The 23,508-nt window shown below is 39.9% G+C and overlaps 1 protein-coding gene across 1 annotated transcript in view; it reads right to left on the bottom strand.

The window, feature by feature from the left end:
• Nucleotides 1–834: 834 nt before the first annotated feature.
• Nucleotides 835–23,508, bottom strand: part of LOC128640926 (UDP-N-acetylglucosamine/UDP-glucose/GDP-mannose transporter-like) — a 153,398-nt gene continuing 130,724 nt past the window's right edge. The window contains exons 9-10 of the mRNA XM_053693386.1: nt 20,801–20,883; nt 835–2,681 (exon numbers count right to left, since the gene is read on the bottom strand). Coding sequence (XP_053549361.1) covers nt 2,573–2,681; nt 20,801–20,883 — 192 coding nt within the window. The 3' untranslated portion in view covers nt 835–2,572. The remainder of the gene's footprint in view (nt 2,682–20,800; nt 20,884–23,508) is intronic.

Raw genomic sequence — 23,508 nt, 5'->3', positions numbered from 1 at the left:
GGAGTCGGGTCAGTCCCCGCCTCAGAGAATCACAGCTCATTCTACTAGATCAGTCTCCACTTCGTGGGCTTTTAAGAATGAAGCTTCAGTTGATCAGATTTGCAAAAGCAGTAACTTGGTCTTTGCATACATTTACTAAATTCTACTGTTTTTATGTATTTGCCTCTCCAAAAGCAGTTTTTGGTAGAAATGTTCTTCAGGCAGCTGTTTCAGTTTGATTCCTCTGCTTATGTTTTAAGTTTTTTTCTTTCATTTATGAGAAAAACTTATTTTTTGGGTTGTGGATTAAATTTTTTCAGCGGAAAATGGCTGTTTTTATTTTATCCCTCCCTCTCTAGTGACTCTTGTGTGGAGTTCCACATCTTGGGTATTTCTATCCCATAAGTCACTAGCTCATGGACTCTTGCCAATTACATGAAAGAAAACAATTTATGTAAGAACTTACCTGATAAATTCATTTCTTTCATATTGGCAAGAGTCCATGAGACCCACCCTTTTTATGGTGGTTATGTTTTTTTTTGTATAAAGCACAATTATATTTCCAGTTCCTTTTTTGATGCTTTTTACTCCTTTTTCTATCACCCAACTACTTGGCTATTCGTTAAACTGAATTGTGGGTGTGGTGAGGGGTGTATTTATAGGCATTTTGAGGTCTGGGAAACTTTGCCCCTCCTGGTAGGAATGTATATCCCATACGTCACTAGCTCATGGACTCGCCAATATGAAAGAAATTAATTTATCGGGTAATTTTTTTTATTACACATTTGTTGATTATGCCATTCAGCTGCACAGTTAAATACAACCAATCAAAAGAAATGCAAGAAAGAATTAAACTTGGTACATAACATTTTTTTTAATGTATATAGTGTAATTTTACAGCAAGGTAATATGTACAAAATGACAAAAACTACTAGAAATGTAAATACATGGTTCACATGTCAATGTTTTGATTTGAATTTGTGCACATTGAAAACACAAAAAGTTTTCATTTAAATTACAAAATGACTAAGGGATAGATTCACTAAACATGAAGTTACTCCCCAGTGAGGGGGGGTTCAATATACATGTAATTATATGGACCCTACTCAGGCATGAGAAACACTTAATGAAACAAAAAAAAGCGTTTTTTTTTACCGACTAGAATCCTTGTACACTTTAATGAATCTAGCCCTTAGATTGATTACCATTCTAAAGAAAGAAAAGAAAAAAAAAGCACATTGCATTTCAAGTTCAATATCTACGTGTTGGAAATAACTTTCAACCAGTTTATTTATGGCTTAAATACAATTTGTAACCATTATAATCTATTGCAAAAAAGGAAATTAAAAAATAGAGATTTTATAGGATTCTGCTTTCCCCAGGAAAACTACTGTGCATTCACAAGGATGCATATATAAGCAGCAATAATTTTAAAGGGACATTTTAGTGCTTTATTTTGTTACATCTATTTTTTTATTATTTTTTTTTTTAACTACTTTGACAATGTGTTTAAATTCATCAAAGGGGTTAAAGTTGCACTAAGAGCACTGCAGCCAGGGATATGCATGCTACTGATAGCCCCCTGCAGAGTTGCACAGGAGCCCACTTTTGGCTATGTATTTAAAAAAGTTACATCAACTCTAAATACATTTTAGAAGCTTAGTATTTGGGTTTTTCCTGCCTCAACTCCTGGGTGCTGCCATTTTATAATATAGCTTTCAATGTACTGTGTTTGCCCATGTGAAGCAACTTTACTTCAGATAACTGAAGTAACCAAAGTGGCAGCATCCATTGGAGGGAGATAGATTAAATATATCTAGTGTAACTCCTGCAATGGGATTAATTTAAAGGAGCATTAAACAGAGTAAAATAAAATGCACTGACAATAGAGCATTTTAATTTTTACACCAGTGTCACTTTAATAAGATAAAAATATCCCCTCTTAAACTCTACTAGACCATGTCTCACACGTTACGTATTCATTCAATTTACATGAATCCTGCATAGACACAAAAGAGTTTCTTGCTCAATGTCCAATAATAAAGATTCTGGAACTAAAATTTTTGAAATGTAGGTTTTATATTCATTATGAATTACATTTAAACTAGAGATTGTCCAAAGTTAAAGGACATAATGCATGAAGCCAATGAGTAGATACAGAAATGTTTAAACAAACATTATTTCCCTGTTCCAGCGTGCAAAATAGCCTTTGCTGGATTTTTCATTCAATTTGAGGTACAAAAATTGCTCACTTAACATTATGCACAACATAACTTGCAAGCCATGGTCAACCTCTGTAACAGACTTTATAGTTCTATAAAGGTTTACTGCATTGTACTCCATGGTATGATTTACATGAAAAAAATAAAAAAAAGTATTAAGACAATATAAAAATACTCATTTTACTGCTTGAGAATTTAAATAAAAATTTTCACTAGGAACAATCATGTCTAAAATGTATAAAAAAGGCATTAAAGTTTCTTTAATAAAATGTGCAAATTAGTGCCGCTCAGAGTGAAGTGCCGCAGAACGTATATGGCAATTATTCCACATACACAGCTTTGCCTACGTAGGTTGTACCACGTCCGAATGATCACACTGCACTTTTTCCTTTAATGTCCAACTTGGCTATAGATTCAGGCTGTTTGCTCTTTTGCTCTTCTGTTAATGTAATATATGAATATACCAAGCTTCCAGCAATGCTGCAAAAGGAGAGAAAAAATATATATAAATGGAGAAACTTGTTTTAACTGATGATGGACAACAGATCAACATTTTCAAAGGCTGCTGAAACCGCCACCTATACTAAAAATAAGTATGCTTTTTAGAAAAGCTATGTAAACTGGAGATAACCGCATAAATAAACCTCCTGGGGGGGGGGGGGATTAAAGATAAATATTTTTGTATATCTAATAGCTGGCTTTGCTCATTGAACTCCACATTGTTAATTAGAATGTGAATACCTAAACTATTAGACACTGCGTACAAAAAGAAATACGACCAGGTCTGCTTTTTATGCAGGGCCTGCCAATTTAATTAAGCAAACCCTTGAGAACAATGGGTGATGGATTTAATGAGCAAAACACCTATTTGAAATATAAAAATAAACCCAAGGGAACAATTTCCCATAATTTAATAATCTGCAGTAAGTATAACAAGTAATTTGGAACACATTAAAAAGCAAAACAAATTTACAGTATCCCTTTAAAGGGACATTAAACACAAAATTTCTTTCATTCAGATAGAAGTAAATTGGAAACATTTTTAAATTGTATTCTCTATTATCAAATCTGCTTTGTTCTCATGTTATTCTTTGTTGAAGGGATACCTAGATAGGTAGCATGCACATGCCTGAAGCACTACATGACAGGAAATAGTGCTGCCATCTGGTGCTCTTGCTAATGTATAACATTGTTGCAAAACTGCTGCTATATAGTGCTGTAGACACGTGCACACTTATGAGCTTACATCCCAGCTTTTCCACAAAGGATAACAAGAAAACAAATAAAATTTGATAACAGAAGTAAATTGGAAAGTTGTTTAAAATTGTATGTTCTGTCTGAATCATGAAAGAAAAAAAATTGGGTTGTATGTCCCTTTAAGGACCATGTATACATTTATGGATATTAAAAACACAAATGGTAAAATTTTCTTAAAAATGTCCAGTGGCACTGTGCTAGATTTAGATAAAGTTACAGGGTACCCTCTATCTGCCATCCTCCTCTCCCCAGTGCTCTTTTCAGTTGTGCCACTTTGTTTGCCCATCCACTAGAAATCTCCAACACACATTGTTACTTACCATTTTTCTTGGGGTTACAAAAACTATGGCACAATTCTTATTTTTGCAGCTTCTAGGGAACAAAAAAACAACGCAGAAGGGCTGTGTGTTGCTACCAGTTGGGCATCCCTGATTTTGACAATAGAGAAGAACCAAAAGACCCATTCAGTCTGCCTATACTGCAAGTGGGTTTAATGCATAAGTTGTGCCCCTGTGCGAAGTGCAGATAGGAACACAATTGGAGAGCAAATGAGGAAAAAAAGGCATACCTGCGTATGCATCAATCATTGGCTGTATCCTTATCTGAAGCAGATTGGTGATATTTCTTACAATACTTTTGCATGAGTTAAAAACACATGGGGGTGGGGGGCAGAGCCAACTATCGAGGAGACCAGACGTGTTTCTGTTCAGCTCTTGGATAGGACTATGGATTAACTCATCAATATCAGCCTTGAATTGCTTTTTTCACGATAAAGACCTCAGATACTTAATGCACCAAGTGAAAACAGAAACACACCATTTCTGAAGATATTAGGAGAACATACGCTACTAAGTGCAGCCATGTGGTAAGAATCACCATTTTGCACATCGGATCCCTCTAGCACCTGTAAGCCAGTTAAACCAAGGACTATCAGCTCTAACACTTTATAATGGAGGATTTACATAATGAAATAAGAGCTCTCCTAGCAAAATTCGAACATCGCATGATAAGCCAGTTTAATAACCTGAGAAATGTGATACAATGCAGCTTTGAGTGCAGGGAAGCATCTGCAACAGCAATGGCGGAGCGAGTGGATTCTAAAGTTCATACACAGATACCCACAGCTCAATCCTCTAAACGACGAAATGCTGTTACCTCTATCCTACACCAGATACACGCAACCTTCCTCCCCATGGCCTTTCATATACTGGGAGATAGTAAGGCGTCAATTGATCGTTATGGGTGCATCCGAGTGTGATACCCTAACCTCGACAGGACCCGGGCAACGATTAAGCAACTCCTCGTACCTTCACGATCTCACCTATAACACAAAACCTCCCAGGTACCACAAGCCTACAAATGGAAATGTGATAGTGGTAAGAGGCAGCGAGAGAGAACCGCACACATATAGATCACTGCCTGTTGACGGATTCACCCTGTAGAATCAGAAGGCCCACTTTAGATGTGACAGCGTGATTTTCAGACAGAGCTCACCAGCGGCTTCTGCGTCTTTGGTTCTCAGATCTGGGGTAGGGTAAATTTTATCGGCTGACTTAACATGTTTCTAGCCTTCTTGCTGGCGTGAGCAAGATGGCTGGAAATAATCTAGAAAGCTCCCGGTTATCAAACCCCATACCAGAACCATAACCCACTCTCTCCCAAGCGAACTATAGTTTATTATGATGCTATGAGTCTATGAAGCTTATTAGTTGATAGATCCTCAGACTCATCATTATGGACACTCATACATTTACTGCAGGGACTTGCTCATCATTACTTTAGATTGGTGTCTGTTTTTGATGGCCCTGTGGCTTACAGCAGTATTCAGTGATCCTATGGGATTTTCTTTCCATGTATCTGTTCTCGCATGCTTATATGTGAACACGTTATTGTCTTGCTTCCCCTGTTTAATTGCATGATTCATAGCAGTTTTAGACACACCTGAAGTATAAGTAGGATATATTGAGCCCAATATAGATATTTGAGTATATGCTTTATTCAAGATCTGATAGGCTCACTTACCAATTCTACAAGCTCATACTAACTCTATAATTACTACAGATCTATGTACCTTTGTAAAATACTTTACTTGACTATTACTTTTCAACAAATGCCTGGATTTAATATACGGTATGTGTCATATACCTTGGCTTTGTTCACAAATCTCAAGGTTCATTCTCTCTTAGGGACTAATTAGAGAAACAAACTGTAATGGATTCGTTTCCAGTACTATTGTATAATATATAATGAGGTTTCATGGTAAATAGTTTTCATTATGTACTATATGTGATACTCCTCAACTTACACGACATATGGTTTGGCTTCATAATGGCATTAATGTACGAATATTTCAGGGATATTTAATAAGATATTACTTTTGCTAAACTCCTCTCTAAATAATTTTACTATTTAGGTCATATTATTGCAACCAAATTTTGTAGTGCTCTATTGACGCCATCATTTTCTATGCACATAGATTGGTTCCATTGCCTGCGGCCAGGGCAGTGGGACATAGCAGAAGCCAGCACTATCATATGTTCTATACTTACAGACCTATTAATTGGGAGGTACGGAGAGTTTCCATTTACATGAGACCTGCCAGAGGAGGTACTAATACCATAGCTTATTTACTAACTCACCAAGCTCCCTGGGTCATCATATAATACCCACTGAATATTCAAACCGTAGAACAGAAGTCTTAACTATAAAATACTTATGATAATAGTTCCTATGTTTTCCTATTACATAGTTGTGCCTTTTCCTCAATAGTAACTATCCTTAACTGTTAATACTGCAACATGTTTCCACACTCTCTTAGCTGCAAAGATTGAAAACAATATACGCAATGAGCAAATTATTTACTTGTTGAATTAGGTATGCTTCTATAAGCCCTGAATAAGGTACAGTTGATACAGGTAAATATCTTGTTGTAATGCTATGCTGCATTTAAGTGTCTTCTCATTTGTATACTTGGAAATCACTTTACCTTATTGGATATCTGACCCGAGATTTTCCCTATGTCATGTCTAAACTGCTCCTATAATGTGTATGTCATTCTCAACTCATGCTTATAGTCACTGATCAATTGGCCCAAGAGTGGCTTACCATGTAACTACTACTTGTAACCTGGTTACACTGAGGCGTCGCTTCAATATGAACCCCTCCCCCCTCCTTAAAATGGGAACCCCATAAGGAGTACTGATTGTCATATTGCAATAGAGACTGTCACGTAGATAATATTCTACAGACTTAATAGATCAATGAAGAGAAATTTCAAAGACCACCTCCTGCACGGGTACAAAAGTATACCTGTTGCAACCCCTAAAAATAAATCTAAACTCCAAGAGGGAGCAGTAGACTGAACTCAACTGCCTGACCGCAGTCGGCACCTTAGCAAAAGGAACTGAACGCCTGAAAGTTCAATAAACATCTGGGACAGGAGAACAACAAAGTATCTAAAATCTGCTTGCGAACCCACATGCCAGGGCAAGGAACTACAGCTGATTGCAACCTGAAACCTTAACCTTAAAGGCAGCTAAGCGAACCATCAGGCTATTACAGCTGGCCGCCCCTTTGTGAACTAGCTTGGAAAACCCTTCTCCAGGACAACCTGTAGTAGATCAAAGGAGAACCCCCGGAAATCAAACAGTCAGGATGAACTTGCTACTCCCGACAAACATGGGGGGTCCACCACCCTAGGATAGACGACGAGACCAGCTACTGAAGGAAAGGATAAAAACCTTTCAGAACACACCTACTCACGGCTAAGCCCAAGCGATCTTTCACAATCTGCCCGAGCAGAAAAAAAACGATCCCATGACGCCAAAGGGGCCTTGACCGTGCAGATCTCTGCAACAAGGAACACCCATAGTGGCAAAAACCCATAAACGGTGATACGAACTCGCGGGCACAACTGGAGCAATCAGACTTACCGACGCCTGCTCCAGAAGGATCGAGGTATCCTCGGAAAAGAGGGACATGGCCGAAAAAGAAGGTTAAATTAAACCTCCCAAGCATGTTAAAGATCCAATAGTTCTGCCTAAGGATCCCAGACCACGACCCGCTAAGGGGAAAACTTGGGATAGGTACGGACGCCCTGAGAAACACGATTGACTACCTCATTCAGATACACATTCGATACCCTTCAGGTATCCAGATCAAAAGAATGTGTAGTGGAAACATCCTTTCCTGATAAGCACAGCCAAAAAGCAGATCCGCACACCACTAAAGTCGAGACCCTCCTGTCTACGCCGGATGAACTCTGTCTCAGAAAGAGATCCACCCACTGAGAAGACCCAACTGGTACGAACCCAGAAGACCTGATCCTCAAAGCAGAATGTCTGTCTGAAGAACCCCAGGAATAAATCGGGAGAAAACAGCCACAGACCTCCAGAAACCCTCTCTCCCCACTGACAGGGAAGTGACAAGTCAAAACTGCTCCGGGAGAGCTAAAAGGGAAAAAAAAAAAAAATCAGGGCAAGAAGATCTGGATGGAACACTTGAGATAAATGCACCCAACCGGAAGTCCATGATAGTCTTTTAAGACAAATTCAACAACAATGTCATGCTGCGGAACCTGTTGCGCTCTACAAATACCTGATAAAAAAAATAATGCTGAAGTCTCGGTCTGGGATAAACACATCACCCTCCCACAGCGCCAATGAAGGCCTGAAGGAAAACTGCAGGGCATAAACCGATGAAGAACTCCAACTTCGAAAGGTCTTAAGGTAAAAAAAAATAAAAAAGTCTTCCTGTCTGAAAAATCAAACAGCATCCAAGGATCCATTCTGGAGCCTACACGAGAAACTCAGATCGAAGTCCAACTCGGAGGATGGAAAAGACAAGAGAAATTCCCTAAAATCATCTAGCAGGTGATGGTAAGGAAACCAGAATCACCAAGACTCGGGAACTACTGTAAACTCTGGAAGTAGGATACTGTACAATAAACCCCAGATACCAAGAAAAAAAAAACCTAGGATCAGCAACGAGGTACACGGAAAGATACAGTCCCTAAGTACCGGATTTGCTCAAAAGGATGAGACAGGAAAGATATCCATCCTGAACAAAGGTAGAGAGAACCATATATTCTCCCTCAAAAGGGAATCTAATAAGCTCGGCTTAAGGGACATCGAACCCAAGCAGGACGAGAAAACCCTTTATTGGACCAAGCACCAACAGTGGGTGAAAATCTTCTCACCCTGCGAAAGGTACCGGACAATGAATCCAAAAATCAGCTGTTCCCTCTCTGCCGAATGACAAAATCAAGAGGAAAAACTGCCCAGCAAGGCAGAAAGTAAAGCCTAGCTCCGGCCTCTAGGATCCATATGATCCAGTATCAGACGCCCATCCAAGATAGAACATAAACCAGGTCCTGCCTGTCATCTAGGATAGATTGGCCTGTTCTGTCTGGACCGGAATAGCGTGAATAACTCCTCTTGTGTAGAAGGAAAGAACAGAATTAACTAGTACCCAAACAAGTCCTGTCTGTCATCTAGGATACAACATATCTGTTATAAAACTCAAGGGTCAAACGGAAAATTCTTAAAGGGACACTGAACCCAAATTTTTTCTCTCTTGATTCAGATAGAGCATGACATTTTAATCAACTTTTTAATTTACTCCTATTATCAAATTTTCTTCATTCTCTTGGTATCTTTATTTGAAATACAAAATGTAAGTTTAGATGCCGGCCCATTTTTGGTGAACAACCTGGGTTGTTTTTGCTGATTGGTGAATAAATTCTACCACCAATAAAAAAGTGCTATCCAGAGTCCTGAACCAAAAAAAGAAGCTTAGATGCCTTATTTTTCAAATTAAGATTGCAAGAGAACGAAGAAAAATAGGAGTAAATTAGAACGTTGCTTAAAATTGTATGCTCTATCTGAATCACGAAAGAAAAAATCTCTGGTTCAGTGTCCCTTTAAGTTCCAGCAGTACTAGGAAAACTGAGAATAATCAAAATAAGAAAAAACATAATTTATGCTTACCTGATAAATTTATTTCTCTTGTAGTGTATCCAGTCCACAGATCATCCATTACTTGTGGGATATTCTCCTTCCCAACAGGAAGCTGCAAGAGGATCACCCACAGCAGAGCTGCTACATAGCTCCTCCCCTCACTGCCATATCCAGTCATTCGACCGAAACAAGCCGAGAAAGGAGAAACCATAGGGTGCAGTGGTGACTGTAGTTTAATTAAAATTTAGACCTGCCTGAAAAGGACAGGGCGGGGCCGTGGACTGGATACACTACAAGAGAAATAAATTTATCAGGTAAGCATAAATTATGTTTTCTCTTGTTAAGTGTATCCAGTCCACGGATCATCCATTACTTGTGGGATACCAATACCAAAGCTAAAGTACACGGATGATGGGAGGGACAAGGCAGGAACTTAAACGGAAGGAACCACTACCTGTAGGACCTTTCTCCCAAAAACAGCCTCCGAAGAAGCAAAAGTATCAAATTTGGAAAATTTGGAAAAAGTATGAAGGGAAGACCAAGTTGCAGCCTTGCAAATCTGTTCAACAGAGGCCTCATTTTTAAAGGCCCAGGTGGAAGCCACAGCTCTAGTAGAATGAGCTGTAATCCTTTCAGGAGGCTGCTGTCCAGCAGTCTCATAGGCTAAACGGATTATACTCCGAAGCCAAAAAGAAAGAGGTTGCCGAGGCCTTCTGACCTCTCCTCTGTCCAGAGTAAACAACAAACAGGTTAGATGTTTGGCGAAAATCTTTAGTAGCCTGTAAGTAAAACTTCAAGGCACGGACTATGTCTAGAATATGCAAAAGACGTTCCTTCTTTGAAGGATTAGGACATAATGATGGAACAACAATCTCTTGATTGATATTCTTGTTAGAAACCACCTTAGGTAAAAACCCAGGTTTTGTACGCAGAACAACTTTATCTGAATGAAAGATCAGATAAGGAGAATCACAATGTAAGGCAGATAACTCCGAGACTCTTCGAGCCAAGGAAATAGCCATCAGAAAAAGAACTTTCCATGAAAGAAGTTTGATATCAATAGAATGAAGGGGTTCAAACGTAACCCCTTGAAGAACTTTAAGAACCAAGTTTAAGCTCCATGGAGGAGCAACAGGTTTAAACACAGGCTTAATTCTAACTAAAGCCTGACAAAATGCCTGAACGTCTGGAACTTCTGCCAGACGCTTGTGTAAAAGAATAGACAGAGCATAAATCTGTCCCTTTCAAAGAACTAGCTGATAATCCTTTGTCCAAACCCTCTTGGAGGAAGGACAATATCCTAGGAATCCTAACCCTACTCCATGAGTAATTCTTGGATTCACACCAATGAAGATATTTACGCCATATCTTGTGGTAAATTTTCCTGGTGACAGGCTTTCGTGCCTGTATTAAGATATCAATTACTGACTCGGAGAAGCTTCGCTTTGATAGGATCAAGCGTTCAATCTCCATGCAGTCAGTCTCAGAGAAAGTAGATTCGGATGATTGAAAGGACCTTGTATTAGAAGGTCTTGTCTCAGAGGCAGAGTCCATGGTGGAAAGGATGACATGTCCACTAGGTCTGCATACCAGGTCCTGCGTGGCCACGCAGGCGCTATCAATATCACCGATGCCCTTTCCGGTTTGATTTTGGCAATCAGACGAAGGAGCAGAGGAAACGGTGGAAACACATAAGCCAGGTTGAAGAACCAAGGCGCTGCTAGAGCATCTATCAGTGCCGCTTCTGGTCCCTGGACCTGGATCCGTAACAAGGAAGCTTGGCGTTCTGGCGAGACGCCATGAGATCCAATTCTGGTTTGCCCCAACGGAGAACCAATTGAGCAAACACCTCCGGATGGAATTCCCATTCCCCCGGATGAAAAATCTGACGACTTAGAAAATCCGCCTCCCAGTTCTCTACACCTGGGATATGGATCGCTGACAGGTGGCAAGAGTGAGTCTCTGCCCAGCTAATTATCTTGGAGACTTCTGACATCGCTAGGGAACTCCTGGTTCCCCCTTGATGGTTGATGTAAGCCACAGTCGTGATGTTGTCCGACTGAAATCTGATGAACCTCAGTGTTGCTAGCTGAGGCCAAGCCAGAAGAGCACTGAATATTGCTCTTAACTCCAGAATATTTATTGGGAGGAGTTTCTCCTCCTGAGTCCATGAACCCTGAGCCTTCAGGGAGTTCCAGACTGCACCCCAACCTAGACGGCTGGCATCTGTTACAATTGTCCAATCTGGTCTGCGAAAGGTCATACCCTTGGACAGATGGGCCCGAGATAACCACCAGAGAAGAGAATCTCTGGTTTCCTGATCCAGATTTAGTAGAGGGGACAAATCTGTGTAATCCCCATTCCACTGACTGAGCATGCATAATTGCAGCGGTCTGAGATGCAGGCGCGCAAATGGCACTATGTCCATCGCCGCTACCATTAAGCCGATTACTTCCATGCACTGAACCACCGTGGGGCGCGGAATGGAGTGAAGAACACAGCAAGCATTTAGAAGTTTTGATAACCTGGACTCCGTCAGGTAAATTTTCATTTCTACAGAATCTATTAGAGTCCCTAGGAAGGAAACCCTCGTGAGAGGAGATAGAGAACTCTTATCTTCGTTCACTTTCCACACATGCGACCTCAGGAATGCCAGAACTATCTCTGTATGAGATTTGGCAATTTGAAAGCTTGACGCCTGTATCAGGATATCGTCCAGGTAAGGAGCCACCGCTATGCCTCGCGTTCTTAGGACCGCCAGAAGTGAGCCCAGAACCTTTGTAAAAATTCTTGGGGCTGTAGCCAACCCGAATGGAAGAGCTACAAATTGGTAATGCCTGTCTAGAAAGGCAAACCTCAGGAACTGATGATGATTCTTGTGAATCTGAATGTGAAGGTAGGCATCCTTTAAGTCCACTGTGGTCATGTACTGACCCTCTTGGATCATGGGTAAAATGGTTCGAATAGTTTCCATCTTGAATGACGGAACTTTGAGGAATTTGTTTAGGATCTTTAAATCCAAAATTGGTCTGAAGGTTCCCTCTTTTTTGGGAACCACAAACAGATTTGAATAAAACCCCTGTCCTTGTTCCGTCCGCGGAACTGGATGGATCACTCCCATTACAAGGAGATCTTGTACGCAGCTTAGGAATGCCTCTTTCTTTATCTGGTTTGCAGATAATCTTGAAAGGTGAAATCTCCCTTGTGGAGGAGAAGCTTTGAAGTCCAGAAGATATCCCTGAGATATGATCTCCAACGCCCAGGGATCCTGAACATCTCTTGCCCACGCCTGGGCGAAGAGAGAGAGTCTGCCCCCTACTAGATCCGTTGTCAGATAGGGGGCCGCTCCTTCATGCTGTCTTAGAGGCAGCAGCAGGCTTTCTGGCCTGCTTGCCCTTGTTCCAGGACTGGTTAGGTTTCCAGGCCTGCTTGGATTGAGCAAAAGTTCCCTCTTGTTTTGAAGCAGAGGAAGTTGATGCTGCACCTGACTTGAAATTTCGAAAGGCACGAAAATTAGACTGTTTGGCCTTTGATTTGGCCCTGTCCTGAGGAAGGGTATGACCCTTACCTCCAGTAATGTCAGCAATAATTTCTTTCAAACCAGGCCCGAATAAGGTCTGCCCCTTGAAAGGAATGTTGAGTCATTTAGACTTTGAAGTCACATCAGCTGACCAGGATTTGAGCCATAGCGCTCTGCGTGCCTGGATGGCGAATCCGGAATTCGTAGCCGTTAGTTTAGTCAAATGAACAATGGCATCAGAAACAAATGAGTTAGCTAGCTTAAGTGTTCTAAGCTTGTCAATAATTTCAGTCAATGGAGCTGTATGGATGGCCTCTTCCAGGGCCTCAAACCAGAACACCGCCGCAGCAGTGACAGACGCAATGCATGCAAGGGGCTGTAAAATAAAACCTTGTTGAATAAACATTTTCTTAAGGTAACCCTCTAATTTTTTATCCATTGGATCTGAAAAAGCACAACTGTCCTCAACCGGGATAGTGGTACGCTTTGCTAAAGTAGAAACTGCTCCCTCCACCTTAGGGACAGTCTGCCATAAGTCCCGTGTAGTGGCATCTATTGGAAACATTTGTCTAAATATAGGAGGTGGGGAAAAGGGCACACCGGGCCTATCCCACTCCTTACTAATAATTTCTGTAAGCCTTTTAGGTATTGGAAAAACATCAGTACTCACCGGCACTGCATAGTATTTATCCAGCCTACACAATTTCTCTGGCACTGCAATTGTGTCACAGTCATTCAGAGCAGCTAATATCTCCCCAAGCAATACACGGAGGTTCTCAAGCTTAAATTTAAAATTAGAAATCTCTGAATCAGGTCTCCCCGATTCAGAGACGTCACCCACAGACTGAAGCTCTCCGTCCTCAGGTTCTGAATATTGTGACGCAGTATCAGACATGGCTCTTACAGCATCTACGCGCTCTGTATCTCGTCTAACCCCAGAGCTATCGCACTTGCCTCTCAATTCAGGCAATCTGGATAATACCTCTGACAGGGTATTATTCATGATTGCAGCCATGTCCTGCAAAGTAATCGCTATGGGCGTCCCTGATGTACTTGGCGCCATATTAGCGTGCGTCCCTTGAGCGGGATGCGAAGGGTCCGACACGTGGGGAGAGTTAGTCGGCATAACTTCCCCCTCGACAGACCCCTCTGGTGACAATTCTTTTATAGATAAAGACTGATCTTTACTGTTTAAGGTGAAATCAATACATTTAGTACACATTCTCCTATGGGGGTCCACCATGGCTTTTAAACATAATGAACAAGTATCCTCTGTTTCAGACATGTTTGTACAGACTAGCAATGAGACTAGCAAGCTTGGAAAACACTTTAAAGCAAGTTAACAAGCAATATAAAAAACGTTACTGTGCCTTTAAGAGAAACAAATTGACAAAATTTGAAATAACAGTGAAAAAAGGCAGTTACACTAACAAAATTTTTACAGTGTATGTAACAAGTCAGCAGAGCATTGCACCCACTTGCAAATGGATGATTAACCCCTTAATAACAAAACAGAATAATAAATGACAAAAACGTTTTTTAAACACAGTCACAACAACTGCCACAGTCTACTGTGATTGTTACCCTCCTCAAACACGACTTTGAAGCCTTTTGAGCCCTTCAGAGATGTCCTGTATCATGCAGAGGGAAGCTGAATGTCTGTCAGTATTTTTAGCTACACAGAAAAGCACTAAAATAGGCCCTTCCCACTCATATTGCAACAGTGGAAAGCCTCAGGAACTGTTTCTAGGCAAAAATCAAACCAGCCATGTGGAAAAAAACTAGGCCCCAATAAGTTTTGTCACCAAGCATATATAATGTATGCATCTCTGTTAATAAGCCTGATACCAGTCGCTATCACTGCATTTAAGGCTTAACTTACATTAATCCGGTATCAGCAGCATTTTTCAAGCAAATTCCATCCCTAGAAATATATTAACTGCACATACCTTATTGCAGGAAAACCTGCACGCTATTCCCTCTCTGAAGTTACCTCACTCCTCAGAATATGTGAGAACAGCAATGGATCTTAGTTACTTCTGCTAAGATCATAGAAATCACAGGCAGATTCTTCTTCTAATGCTGCCCGAGATGAAACAGTACACTCCGGTACCATTTAAAAATAACAAACTTTTGATTGAAGTTAAAAAACTAACTATAATACACCACTCTCCTCTTACTACGTCCATCTTTGTTGAGAGTTGCAAGAGAATGACTGGATATGGCAGTGAGGGGAGGAGCTATGTAGCAGCTCTGCTGTGGGTGATCCTCTTGCAGCTTCCTGTTGGGAAGGAGAATATCCCACAAGTAATGGATGATCCGTGGACTGGATACACTTAACAAGAGAAATAAGCTTTGAGGCATAACTATTGTCTCGAAAATATTGAGGGAATCATCACCCCGAACAGAGACCTACATACTTCCACCGGAAGTCTCCAACAATCGCGACCAAAATCCCAGTGGCGAAACGTCTTCCTAAAAAGTGTCTACAACAACCCCGAGCTCTAAAACCAAAAACTATCCTAAACAGAATAAAAAATAAAATAGGCAAGCACACAAAAGAGATAGCCAAAGGAGTGTATCAAACAAAATACAAACAGGTCCAGTCTGTCATATGACACAAACTCCTGAGAGTTCGGAACTGGGATTCTAATAATTTGAGGCACAACTATTGTCTCGAAAATATTGAGGGAATCATCACCCGAACCTAGAAAAATAACCTGTACGTTCCGTATCAGCCCATGAGCCCCAAAAAGTCTCTACACATAAGCAGTCAAAATCACAAATGTAGCAGCGCTTCTGACATGGACTTGAGATAAGAAAGCAGGCAGCGAAACTGGTCAACGCTGATTGCTTAAGGAGCTGTTAATATGAGTCTGTATGGTTTTGCAGAAAGACTTTCCCTGCATCTCCAGACTAATTTTTCATCAACGCTCTCACTGAGAGGCTGACAAGACTGAACTAAAACTCCAGTCCCATCTTGAAGGGCAGATACCCTTCCTAAGGAACTACTCCGTAATTTTTTTTTTAATTCTCTTTATTGAGGAAGCATAACACATTGTTACATACATGGCAACTAAAGATACAAACTGTATCTCAAAAATTGGCAACAGAGTAAACACACCACCATGATAATACGATATACAATAATCCTAGCAGCCAAACTCTTGTTCCTCATTAAAAAATGTAAAAGTTTTTTGTGTCAAAGACATCCAGCTCCACTGGTGGGAACACACTCTTTAAAGATCTTGGATGACACAGATCAGTCATCAGTAGTGTCAGTTAACAGCGTATACAATAATCGGATTCAAGTGTTGTGTCCAGACAGTCTTCAGGTATCAATGTAAGTATAATAGGGTAATAACAAAATACATTCTGTAATGAAAGTTACTCTAATATAACTATCAGTTCTAATCAGACATCAAGAATCAAGATAAGCATAGTAACGTTAAGCAGACAACCTGACTAAAAGAAATATTTATTTATACCTATGTTCACTAATATTTAAAGGGACAGTCAACACCAGAATTTTTGTTGTTTAAAAAGATAGATAATCCCTTTATTACCCATTCCCCAGTTTTGCAAAACCAACACTGTTATATTAATACACTTTTTACTTCTGTGACTAACTTGTATCTAAGCATCTCCTGACCGCCCCTAATCACATGACTTTTAGGTATTATCTATTGACTTGCATTTTAGCCAATTAGTGCAGTGTCTGCCACTAGCCACAGGCGTGATCACAATGCTATCTATATGGCCTACATGAGCTTTCTCTCCCCTGCTGTGAAAAGCAAATAAAATAGAGGCGGCCTTCAAGGGTTTAGAAATTATATGAGCCTTCCTAGGTTTGCTTTCAACTAGAATACCAAGAGAAGAAAGCAAAATTGTTGATAAAAGTAAATTGGAAAGTTGTTTAAAATTACATGCCCTATTTGAAAAAATGAAAGTTTTTTTTGGACTTGACTGTCCCTTTAAGTTTAGGGCCAGAAGAGTCTTTCGTTATATATATGGGAGAAGGCTTTAACCAGACTCTGAACTAGGCAGAGACTACGAAACTCTGCCAGAAAATTAATGCAGAGGAAAAGATACTCATCCCTTACTGCATAGAAGGGGGGGGGGGGGGGCTGAAGGTTGTTACAGACTATAGAATTCAACCATTATGAGACAATTATAGGGCTACAATAGTGTGTTGTGTCTCACCTAAGCATAGACTGATTTAAATATTGATGCAATAAGTGATGGACTTCACAAATTCACCATAGGGAAAGAATTCTACAGCATGATGTTAAAGAGTTATGCATGTCTCTACCAAAAATAAGCCCAAGTGAGGGGCTCATTTAAGGTTTTGACGAATGTCGCTCAAGAAGGCCTAGTGATCACTGGCCGTTGTTACGCAGACAGCAGTGTATATGCATAACACACATGAAAACACACAGTTTTGTGTTCTAACAAAATCAGCGTAATACCCCCTACTAAGGAAAAAAAACTAGAACACGCATCATTACAGAGACATATAAATAGGGGCTAGATAGGGACTGCAATGGGCATATCAGAACTGTACATACACGGAACACTTAAGCTAGTGTTGGGAGGAGAGAATTATGTTAAGTCCCATACAAATGTTCTCAGGGCTAGTAATCAGGTGTATTGTTCTAATAGTAGAAATGCGGTAGTACATAAAGGTCCCTCATTCGTTTGTCCCATGGAAAATCTCCCATACCCAGCTCTGCACGGATCAGAAAGTCCCACAATGTCCATCAATACTGGCATTCTGGAACCTGGTGCTCTGCGCAACTACCCTATGCCAGTCAAAGCATCTATAATAAAGATGGCAATGAAGCAGAAGCGGAAGGCACAGCTCGCAGATGGATCACAATGCCAAATCTGTGTGGTCAGCCAGGTGACAACTCCTCCAAACAGGAACCGGACAGCGGGCAGCAAGTACTGATTCCAACAATCTTCTTGCTGCAATAGAGAACCACCATCATGCAAAGAGAGGTGTCCCAATGTCAACAGCCCAAGCATAGGATGTAGACCCTCCTCCGATATCACTGCAGCTCGTGCACTTCCCCAGACCCCCTCCAGAGAGCCAGTCGCGTCTCCCTGGATAGGGACCAAGGCAGGCAAGGGACTCTCACAAGCACCCAACCGCACACAGACCTGAAGATGCACAGTAGATTGTGGGCTCATTCCGGATAGTGCATCGTCACATCTCAGAACTTCATTCACCTCTTTGGGTCCCAGTTAACTCAGTCTGATGAGGGATGTCGAGTGGCATTCCCCTGGGTAGCGCTCCTTTGTGTATTAGGAGCCACAGCCACCACTTTATAAGACTTAGTGTCGTCTTGTTCCGTAACATGGGGTCTAATGATCTATATAAATCGGTCAAATCTGCTCATCAGTTTGCGGTCGTAATCTGCAAAGAGGGTTGGCATAGACATGAGGGGATCCTCCATGTTCGTACCACCTCGTGGCAAGGCCGCAATGAGTAGGCCAAACAAGATGAAGGCGCTTCCGGTTATTGCTTTTTTTGTATTGCAAGCTCTTGGATAGGGTTAGAGTATATCTCTCACCTTTTATAGGATATCAGGTCAAAAAGAACCTCCAAAATCTATGTTGGAGCCGGGAGCTATTGCACTGTGCATCTAGTTACTTCTGCGGTTAGCTCCACCCCCCCACTCTGTAATCTTCTGACACTTCTCTGCCAACCTCCTGTGACGAAAAGGCAAAGAATGACTGGGGGATGAGGGAAGTGGGGGAGGTATGTAAGCCTTTGGCTGGGGTGTCTGCCTCCTCCAGGTGGCCAGGTTCTGTATTTTCCAAAAGTAATGAATGCAGCTGTGGACTCTCCCTGTATTAAGGAAATTGGTTTTCCAATTCTGAAAATTGGAAGAGCACCTGCAAGGATTCATAAGCCTAATTCTGTAACATATATTGTCTTTCCAGTTCCTCAGAGTTTCTATACATTAAATTGACACTGCCATGTTGTAACTTGGTTATCCTAGGGTTATCCCCTGCTGAGGTCAGTTAAAAGGGACACTTGAAAATGTTGAGATTAAAAAAAAAAAAAAAGATAGATAATCCCTTTATTACCCATAACCAACACTGTTATATTAATACACTTTTTAACACTGATTACCTTAAGTCTAAGCCTCTGCAGACTGCCCCCTTAACTCAGTGCTTTTGACAGACATGCATTTTAGCCAATCAGTGCTGAGACATCAATAACTTAATGGGAGTGAGCACAATATTATCTATATTGAACACGAACTAGTACTGTCCAACTGAAAAATTGTCAAAATGCACTGAGATAAGAGGTGGCCTTCAACAGCTAAGATATTAGCATATGAGCCTACCTAGGTTTAGCTTTCACAAAGAATACTGAGATAACAAAACACATTTGATAAAAGTAAACTGGAAAGTTGTTTAAAAATTGCATTCCCTATCTGATTCATGAAAGTTTAAAATTTTAACGAGCGTCCCTTTAAGTTATAAAGGAGCTGATACAGCTACTCAGAATAAAAAAGGGACACTCAGGTCTAATTAAACTTTCATGATTCAGATACAGCACGTCATTTTAAACAACTTTCCAATTTACTTTCATTAAAAAAAAATATGCACAATCTTTTATATTTACACTTTTTGAGTCACCAGCTCCTACTGAGCCATGTGCAAGAATTCACAGCATATACATATATGCATTTGTGATTGGCTGATGGCTGTCACATGGTACAGGGGGAGTAGAAATAGACATAACTTTGAAATTTGTTAGGAAAAATCTACTACTCATGTGAATTTCAGACTAAGTGCTAGGGCATTGTCTTGTTATCATGCAGTTAATTATGCAAATCTACTGTGTTTACTGGTCCTTTAAGTCCCTTGAGCATTGTTATATTCTGTACAACCATTATTTACACACTACATCCTCAGCTGAAGAGACCGACTCTTTTTACACCCTTAGTACATTCCATGCCTTCCTAAAAGCGCCAGTTTAAAAAAAAAAAAAAAAAAAATGCCCTTAGGACGGCATGGAACGTCCAAACTTTTTTGGCCTCCTGCTTTCACAAAAGAAACATCCGACTGGGGGATGTGCCTAGCAACTTTAATGTACTTCTGTAATTTTTTCTTTGTTCTCTTGATATCTTTATTTGAAAAAGCAGGAATGTAAGTATAGGAGCTGGCACATTTTTGTTTTAGCACCTGGGTAGCATCTGCTAATTGGTAGATAAATGTACTAGCAATAAAAAGAAAAAAACACAAACATTCATGTGCCCTAATAAATTAAAAAAAACAGAAGACAACTTGCAAAAAGTATAACTATCTTCACAACTGTTTAAACAATGTTTTTTTTTCTTAAAGGGACATGAAACCCAAAATCTTTATTTCATGATTTAGATAGAGAATACAATTTTAAACAACTTTCCAATGTACTTCTATTATTTAATTTGCTTCATTCTCTTGTTATTCTTTGCTAAAAACTTTATCTATGAAAGCTCAGGAGCAACAGATAATCTAGGTTCTAGCTGCTGATTGGTCACTGCATATATATACACCGATTGTCATTGGTTCACCCATGTGTTTATTTAGAAACCTGTAGTGCATTGCTGCTCCTTCAACAAATGATACCAAGAGAATAAAACAAATTAAATAATAGAAGTAAATTAGAAAGTTGTTTAAAATTGCATTCTCTATCTGAATCATGAAATAAATGTTTTGGGTTTCATGTCCCTTTAAGTGTCTTGCACATGTAGACATTTTAATCTTAAACTCAAGTTTACACAAGCGTTACGTAGCATTAGTGCAAAAGAAGCCACGCCAGGATAACATTGCCTTACAATTTATATGTAAACTCATCTACATACCTGATATTTAAGCCCAGGAAGTTGGTCCATGAGAAAATATAATCTCCTCCGAAGAACATTCCAATATAAGTTATTAAAATATTCTATTACAAAGAAGAGGGGGAAAACAAAATAAGAAACAGAAATTCACAGAATTTAAACATTACTTTTCTAATAAAGACAAACAATAAAATTACAAATGTCAGTTGATTATATATACCGGCTGTCCAGCTCGTCATTTTTTTCCCCATTACAGTAATAAAATGGGAGGAACATAACTGTTCAAAAAAAATGTGCTTCTGTATTTTTTTTTTACAGCACCTTCCTGATATAGTCGGCTATTAAAAAAAACCTATAAATAAAATGGGAATGATCTTTCAAACCTAGTGAGATCTAATACTGCCCCAAATAAGCGCAGCGGTAGATCAACCAGTTAGCACAGGAATGTGTGGGAACAATCTTTTATAACCAGTGAGATCTAATACTGCCCCAAATAAGTGCAGAGGTAAATCAACCAATTAGCACAGGAATGTGTGGGAACAATCTTTTATAACCAGTGAGATCTAATACTGCCCCTAATAAGTGCAGAGGTAAATCAGCCAGTTAGCACAGGAATGTGTGGGAACAATCTTTTATAACCAGTGAGATCTAATACTGCCCCCTAATAAGTGCAGAGGTAAATCAACCAGTTAGCACAGGAATGTGTGAGAACAATCTTTTATAACCAGTGAGATCTAATACTGCCCCTAATAAGTGCAGAGGTAAATCAACCAATTAGCACAGGAATGTGTGGGAACAATCTTTTATAACCAGTGAGATCTAATACTGCCCCTAATAAGTGCAGAGGTAAATCGACCAATTAGCACAGGAATGTGTGGGAACAATCTTTTATAACCAGTGAGATCTAAATACTACCCCTAATAAGTGCAGAGGTAAATCAACCAGTTAGCACAGGAATGTGTGGGAACAATCTTTTATAACCAGTGAGATCTAATACTGCCCCAAATAAGTGCAGAGGTAAATCAACCAATTAGCACAGGAATGTGTGGGAACAATCTTTTATAACCAGTGAGATCTAATACTGCCCCAAATAAGTGCAGAGGTAAATCAACCAATTAGCACAGGAATGTGTGGGAACAATCTTTTATAACCAGTGAGATCTAATACTGCCCCTAATAAGTGCAGAGGTAAATCAACCAATTAGCACAGGAATGTGTGGGAACAATCTTTTATAACCAGTGAGATCTAAATACTACCCCTAATAAGTGCAGAGGTAAATCAGCCAATTAGCACAGGAATGTGTGGGAACAATCTTTTATAACCAGTGAGATCTAATACTGCCCCAAATAAGTGCAGAGGTAAATCAACCAATTAGCACAGGAATGTGTGGGAACAATCTTTTATAACCAGTGAGATCTAATACTGCCCCTAATAAGTGCAGAGGTAAATCAACCAATTAGCACAGGAATGTGTGGGAACAATCTTTTATAACCAGTGAGATCTAATACTGCCCCTAATAAGTGCAGAGGTAAATCAGCCAATTAGCACAGGAATGTGTGGGAACAATCTTTTATAACCAGTGAGATCTAATACTGCCCCTAATAAGTGCAGAGGTAAATCAACCAATTAGCACAGGAATGTGTGGGAACAATCTTTTATAACCAGTGAGATCTAAATACTACCCCTAATAAGTGCAGAGGTAAATCAGCCAATTAGCACAGGAATGTGTGGGAACAATCTTTTATAACCAGTGAGATCTAAATACTACCCCTAATAAGTGCAGAGGTAAATCAGCCAATTAGCACAGGAATGTGTGGGAACAATCTTTTATAACCAGTGAGATCTAATACTGCCCCTAATAAGTGCAGAGGTAAATCAACCAATTAGCACAGGAATGTGTGGGAACAATCTTTTATAACCAGTGAGATCTAATACTGCCCCTAATAAGTGCAGAGGTAAATCAACCAATTAGCACAGGAATGTGTGGGAACAATCTTTTATAACCAGTGAGATCTAATACTGCCCCTAATAAGTGCAGAGGTAAATCAACCAATTAGCACAGGAATGTGTGGGAACAATCTTTTATAACCAGTGAGATCTAAATACTACCCCTAATAAGTGCAGAGGTAAATCAACCAATTAGCACAGGAATGTGTGGGAACAATCTTTTATAACCAGTGAGATCTAATACTGCCCCTAATAAGTGCAGAGGTAAATCAACCAATTAACACCCCTGGTCTAATGCCCAAACAGCTAATTCCTGTGCTAAGACTCAGCATTTGGAGTCTTATTGGTTTGTTTAATCGGTCATGTGATCTATGTGGGCTAGAGACCAGTGCGCGCTTCTGAGAGGCATGAAAACCAACATTTCTCTTTTGACGATTTATATAGAACATACAATTTAAAAAAAGTTTCCAGTTTTCTTCTTTTATGAAGTTGACTTTGTCCCCAAGATATTCTTTGTTGAAGAGCAAACCTAGGTAGGTAGCATGCTTGTGTGTGGAGCACTATATGGCTTTTAACAATGTTATACAGTATTCAAAACTGCTTTCATCTAGTGCTTGAAAGTGTATAACACTGATGCAAAACTGCTGTCATAATACTTCTGATACATGCACACTCCTGAGCCTACATACCCGCTGTTCAACAAATGAAAACCAAAGGACAAAATAAATCTGATAATATTGCATGCTCTATCTGAAAGGAAAAAAAATATTTATGATCACGAT

This window comes from Bombina bombina, chromosome 10 (genome assembly GCF_027579735.1).
Source record: "Bombina bombina isolate aBomBom1 chromosome 10, aBomBom1.pri, whole genome shotgun sequence".
NCBI lineage: Eukaryota > Metazoa > Chordata > Amphibia > Anura > Bombinatoridae > Bombina > Bombina bombina.
This window is presented reverse-complemented; position numbering and strand designations above follow the sequence as displayed.